Raw genomic sequence first — 6,000 nt, forward strand, 5'->3', positions numbered from 1 at the left:
ACACGTGCGGCAGCCGTGTGCCGCCCGTGTACCGACTGAGTACCACACGGACCATGCAGGAGACAGCGCTACAGTAAGCGCTGTCCCCAGCGTGGTTCTGAAGCCGCCATTCATCCCTTCTCTCCAGCAGCGTTCGCTGGAGAGAAGGAATGAAAAATCAATGTTTTTTTTATTATTTTTGTCTTTAAAATCAAGTTCCTTGTCACCTCCCCCCTCCCACCCCCTGTGCGCCCGCCCACTGGAAATAAAATACTCACCCAGCTCCCTCGATGCTTCCTCTCAGCGCCGCAGCTTGTCCTGTATGAGCGGTCACGTGGTACCGCTCATTACAGTGATGAATATGCGGCTCCACCCCTATGGCATCGAGGGAGCTGGGTGAGTATTTTATTTCCAGAGAGCGGGCGCACAGGGGGTGGGAGGGGGGAGGTTGCCGGGAACTTGATTTTAACCACAAAAAAACAATGATTTTTCATTCCTTCTCTCCAGCGAACGCTGCTGGGAAGAAGGAATGAATTCCGGCTTCAGCACCCAAAGCAGGGGACAGCGCTTACTATAGCGCTGTCTCCTGCCCGGCACACGGACAGCATCCGTGTGCGGTACGTGTTTTACACGGACCCATTGACTTTAATGGGTCCGTGTGATCCGTGCGCTCCAACGAACACTGACATGTCTCCGTGTTTTTCAAACGGACACACGGTCCGTGAAAACACGCTGACATGTGCAGAGACACATTGATTTTAATGTGTCTACGTGAGTCAGTGTCTCCGGTACGTGAGAAAACTGTCACCACACGTACCGGAGGCACTGACGTGTGAAACAGGCCTAAGGTGTCAAATGGCCTCTTTGCTGGCAGTTTAGGAGTCAGGTTGAAGTTGCAGACAAGTTAAGGTGGACTCATTTTAACTAATAGAGGATGTAAAACCTCACGGTGGTGAGCAGGCTCTGCTTTGGTGGCCAGCCTGAAGGATGTTGCAATGGTAACGTCAATCAGGCATGGGCACAGTGGTTAATCACAGGAGTGAGGATAAAAGGGTCAATGGTGCCCTGAAAGTTTACTGGCTCTGCTTGAATGGCAAGCCAGTGTGTGCCGCCCCTTTATGGCTGTCTGTCCTGGTGCTGTATGTCAGACAGCTGGGGGTATCACAGTACTTGTGAATCCCAATGTACTATAACTTCACCTCACTCCTACTATGATTGTTTTAATCCTGTGATTTAAATCAAGCTTTGGCCATTTTGACAACCAAAATAATGTATTTTGTGTATTTATTCCGGTGTCTAGGTTTACTGTAGTTATGGTTGTTTTAAGATGGAGTGGGGGTCCGTCACATATCCAAAAGTCATTTATAGAGGACCACTGCAGGATTCTCCTGTGGGCCAGTCCAAACGTGACCATATCCATAGAGGTGTTCTTCCTTAAAAGCAATGTTCTGTATCTGTACATGACCCTCAAAGTAGCACAGGACGTTGTGTGCACTTTCCATACTAATAGCTTTGGTGTGTCCATGAGGTTTGGTAACCCTTTGTCTAAAATAGAATACAAAACCTGCTCTAAAACTGCAAAGCGTGAACCATTCTTTAGTTGAACGCAGTTTTTGTCACTTGGTATTCTTCCCAAGATTACATGAGTGGCAAAGATGTAATAAGTGGTTCTTGAGTAGATTTTGTTACCCAAATAACATAGCTGCAGTGGTGGGTGAAGGATTTATGAATTGCAATGCCCAAGCATCAACTGCAAAGATACTTTTTTCCTGTCCCTGCCTTTAACCCCTTCACTACAGATGATAGAGATACATATCATATCTCGTTGTGTCTTCCCCAGCCCTGAGCCTGCATATTTCCCAGCACATGTCAGCTGAGTTCATATGGTAAAATGAATGGTATCGTTCAAAAGTACAACTCGTCCCTCATAAAACAAGCCTTCACATGGCCATATTGACAGAAAAGCAAAAAAACTCTGGGAAGAAGGGGAGCGAAAAAGGAAAAGGGGTTTTATTTAGTACCTTTTTTTGTTATTCCTTCTAAGCTCTTTGCAATAATGTTTTTTAGGATCTCCTTGCAGAACTAAAAAAAATGTCTGAATTCTTTGGGATAATTTTAACTGATGAGCAATTACAGAGAGTTGAAGAAAAATCTACTTTTAAATCCATGAAAGGAAAAGGAACTGAAACACATGGGAACATGGCAAACGTTTTTTTCCGAAAAGGTATTTATTTTAAACTGCACCTCCTATGTTTCTTCTTTCTTAGGCAAAGTGCACACCAATTGTGAGATTTACTGTTAAATGCTTATTACAAACTCTTGACATCTACACTAATGTGCGAATATACTTTAGTGGTCCGTTTTTCCATTTGGTCCCACAGACCTAGGGCCTCATTCAAACGTCCGTTTTTCTCATGTACATTAAAAATGGACCAATTTTATTTTGCTCAAAATGTGGTTTCAGTGTCATCAGTTTTTTTCTTGTATGTAGAAGAAACACTAAAGTTTCCCCCCCTTCTCTTTTTTGACAATTGGTAAAAATCAGACTGTGCTCAAATGTCATCTGAGTGCAGCCATTTTTTTTTTTAAATATAATATTCACTGAAATATGAACATTAGTGATGAGCGAGTATACTCGTTACTTGGGTTTCTCCGAGCATGCTCCGGTGGTCTCCGAGTATTTCGGCGTGCTCTGAGATTGTTTGTCGACGCAGCTGTATGATTTGCGGCTACTAGACAGCTTAAATACATGCGGGGATTGCCTGTTTGTTAAGCAACCCCCACATGTATTCAAGCTGTCTAGCAGCCGCAAATCATGCAGCAGTGTCGACATAAACTAAATCTCCGAGCACGCCGAAATACTCTGAGACCACCCGAGCATGCTCAGAGAAACCCGAGTAACGAGCATACTCGCTCATCTATCTATATAATTGTCTAAGGGGTACTTCCGTCTGTCTGTAACTAACTTCCGTAACGGAAATCCCGCATCGCTGTTTGGTCGCGCCCGGACGGGCACGACCAATCAACGACAGGGTTAGTCCGGCTGCGAATTGGCCCCTCCCTACTCTCCTCAAGTCAATGCCCCCTCCCTACTCCCCTCCAGTCAGTGCCAGTGTCGCCCCATCCCGGACTAACTTTTTTTTTACAATTGATGCTGCCTATGCAGCATCAATAGTAAAAAGATATAATGTTAAAAATAATTTAAAAAAATTCATTGTGCTATTCTCACCTTCCGCCATCCACCGATGCGCGCGATGCTGCCACAAGCTTCCGTTCCCAGTGATGCATTGCGAAATTACCCAGATGACTTAGCGGTCTCGTGAGTCATCTGGGTAATTTCACAATGCATCACTGGGAACGGAAGCTGGCGGCAGCATCGCGCGCATCGGAACCGCTTCGGTGGACGCAGGAGGGTGAGTATATAACTATTTTTTCCTTTAATTTTTTTTTTTTTTTAACCGGGATATGGTGCCCACACTGCTATATACTGCGAGGGCTGTGTTATATACTGCGTGGGCTGTGTTATATACTGCGTGGCCTGTTTATATACTGTGTGGCCTGTTATATACTACGTGGGCTGTGATATATATTACATGGGCTGTTATATACTGCCTGGCTGCTATATATTACATGGGCCGTGCTATATATTACGTGGCTGCTATATGCTACGTGGCTGCCATATGCTATGTGGCTGTGCTATATATTATGTGGCTGGCTGTGTTATATACTATGTGGCTGGCTGTGTTATATACTACGTGGCTGTGCTAAGCGCTACATCCATACATACATACGTACATACATACATACATACATACATATATATTCTAGAATACCAGGTGCCTTAGAATCGGGCCACCATAGTCACTAATAAACATGCATTTCCAATTTTGATCCTACACTTGGATCAAAAGTGGACATATCTCTGACGTTTTTCTGTGGGCCGCTTGGTTACTGAAAATTGCAAAACCTTTGAACAGATGAAAACCACAGATGGCACTCAGGCCTCAGTCAGACGTCGTTTTTTTTTTTTTTTTTTGCATAAGTATATTGAATAGCATAGTTGACTGCAGTTCTCAATACAACTGTATATGGCAGACACATGCAACCCACACAGTTGAAGTGGTCCTGCTGATTGTAAGAACCAAATATGAAGTGAATTTATCTTTTTTGTCAATTTAACTATTTTTTTTTTGTATGTTCTACTTGCTCTTTTCAGTGATTTTAATAAAATCTTGTAATATAAAAATTTTAAAATTAATCATTCTAGCAAAAGTAGTGGAGATGACTTTATGTACAAATGTATTGGGAAATGGTTGGAACAAGTCTATGACCTGATTGGCCGTATTCACTGGATAATTTGCCTCATTGTCGCTTAGTCATATAATCTTTATGTACGTAGTGGGAGGAGTTACCGGTGTAAAATGAGCGCTACCAGACAAGGCAGGAAGGATTCCAGGGATGACGTTAAGTGGATATATACTATTTTTATTTGCGAGTTTCAGGGCCCTATCTGGATCCTTCATCAGGCAAGACTTGCCTGCTGAAGAAGCCAGATAGGGCCCCGAAACGCGTAATTAAGAATAGTTTATATATCCACTTAACATCATCCCTGGAATCCTTCCTGCTTCGTCTGGTAGCGCTCATTTTACACTGGTAACTCCTCTCACTATGCTTCCATGTGGATCTTTGTGAATCCAGTGGGTGGAGCAGCAACCGACAGGAGATTCCATTCTCGCATGCATCACTATTGTGCGTAGATTGCACAACTTTCATGTGAGTACCCTCGCCGCAGGGACGTGGTCTGACTTGGTTGATCTTTTCAAGGTGAGCTCACTACTTTCTTTTTTTCACAATCTTATGTGCATGAAAGTGTCTGGCTAAGCAAATCACTTATGACCCTGAATTCTGCATTTTTCCCACTTTTCACTTTAACTTGAGATGTAACAAAAGTAATAGTTATAGAAAATATCAGGTCTCATACGTTGCGAAACACTACTTGCATAGAGGCCGACTGGCCAATTGAAACAAATAAGCTAAAGAGAAGAAGTGGAATATGAGTTGATGTGCATGCAGCTTGTAGGCGCGTGTTCACACTGGCCACTGGAAAGACAAGATCCAAGATAAAAACATAATAAGCAAATGACCAGTAATCTATCAAATAACAATCACTGGCATATGTAGGAAGTGATGGAATATTTATTCTCTTACATAATGTTTAATTCAATGTACTGACTATGTCACTGAATCGCAATAATATCTCAGGGATATTTTTACCTTGTAATATCTAAAGTACTAGTAAAAATAATGCATTACATTTTTTTATTATTATTATTTTCAAGGGGAAATTGGAGACTGGAAGAGTCTTTTCACTGAGGAACAGAGCAAACAGGTGGATGCCAAGTTTGAGGAATATCTTGCAGGAACAAAACTTGGAGCAAAGATAAACTATTCCAAATACTGTACATTTTAATCAGTCATTTGATTTAGCTTTTGTACTTCTACAATCTGTTAACAGTTTAATAAAATGTAATAAGCTTTACAGCTACATTGTACAGTATGTTATTTAAAACACATCAGCCCTAGTAACAGAGACAGATCATTTAACAGTTACTGTAACTGAATAGAAGCGTATAGAAGAGTCAAAGCATTGCATGTCATCTTAAAGTACTGTTGTTTTTTTCCCCTGTCACTGAATATAGAAATATTAATTCAGCTGTTGGAGCGCCCCCAGACGCAGGGCCGCGGGGTACTCGGTACCGGGCCTCTCTGTCTCGGTCCTGGGGTTGTCACGGTGGCTAGACCCGGTCCGTGACCCTGCTAAGGGGCGTCCAATGAAAGGTGTAGGTGGTGGTGCGTGGTGCAAGTCGCAATGAATAATGAGGACACAGGGTTGCAGTCTCTTTACCTCTTTACTGAAGGCTTCTGGGTCCGCAATCCAGAGGTTCCCTTTGCAGGTGGAAATCAGTGCCTACCTTCTAGCGCCTGTGTGTTGTAGTACCTCCCTGCTGAGCACCACGGGAT

General features: G+C 43.0%; 1 protein-coding gene across 1 annotated transcript in view; it reads left to right on the forward strand.

Annotated features, from left to right (window-relative positions):
- Positions 1 to 5,518, forward strand: part of LOC143804703 (sulfotransferase 6B1-like) — a 70,475-nt gene extending 64,957 nt beyond the window's left edge. The window contains exons 6-7 of the mRNA XM_077283065.1: positions 2,047 to 2,203; positions 5,319 to 5,518. Of these exons, the coding sequence (XP_077139180.1) occupies positions 2,047 to 2,203; positions 5,319 to 5,449 (288 nt within the window). The 3' untranslated portion in view covers positions 5,450 to 5,518. The remainder of the gene's footprint in view (positions 1 to 2,046; positions 2,204 to 5,318) is intronic.
- Positions 5,519 to 6,000: the final 482 nt, after the last annotated feature.

Source organism: Ranitomeya variabilis, chromosome 2 (assembly GCF_051348905.1).
Source record: "Ranitomeya variabilis isolate aRanVar5 chromosome 2, aRanVar5.hap1, whole genome shotgun sequence".
In the NCBI taxonomy this organism is placed as follows: domain Eukaryota; kingdom Metazoa; phylum Chordata; class Amphibia; order Anura; family Dendrobatidae; genus Ranitomeya; species Ranitomeya variabilis.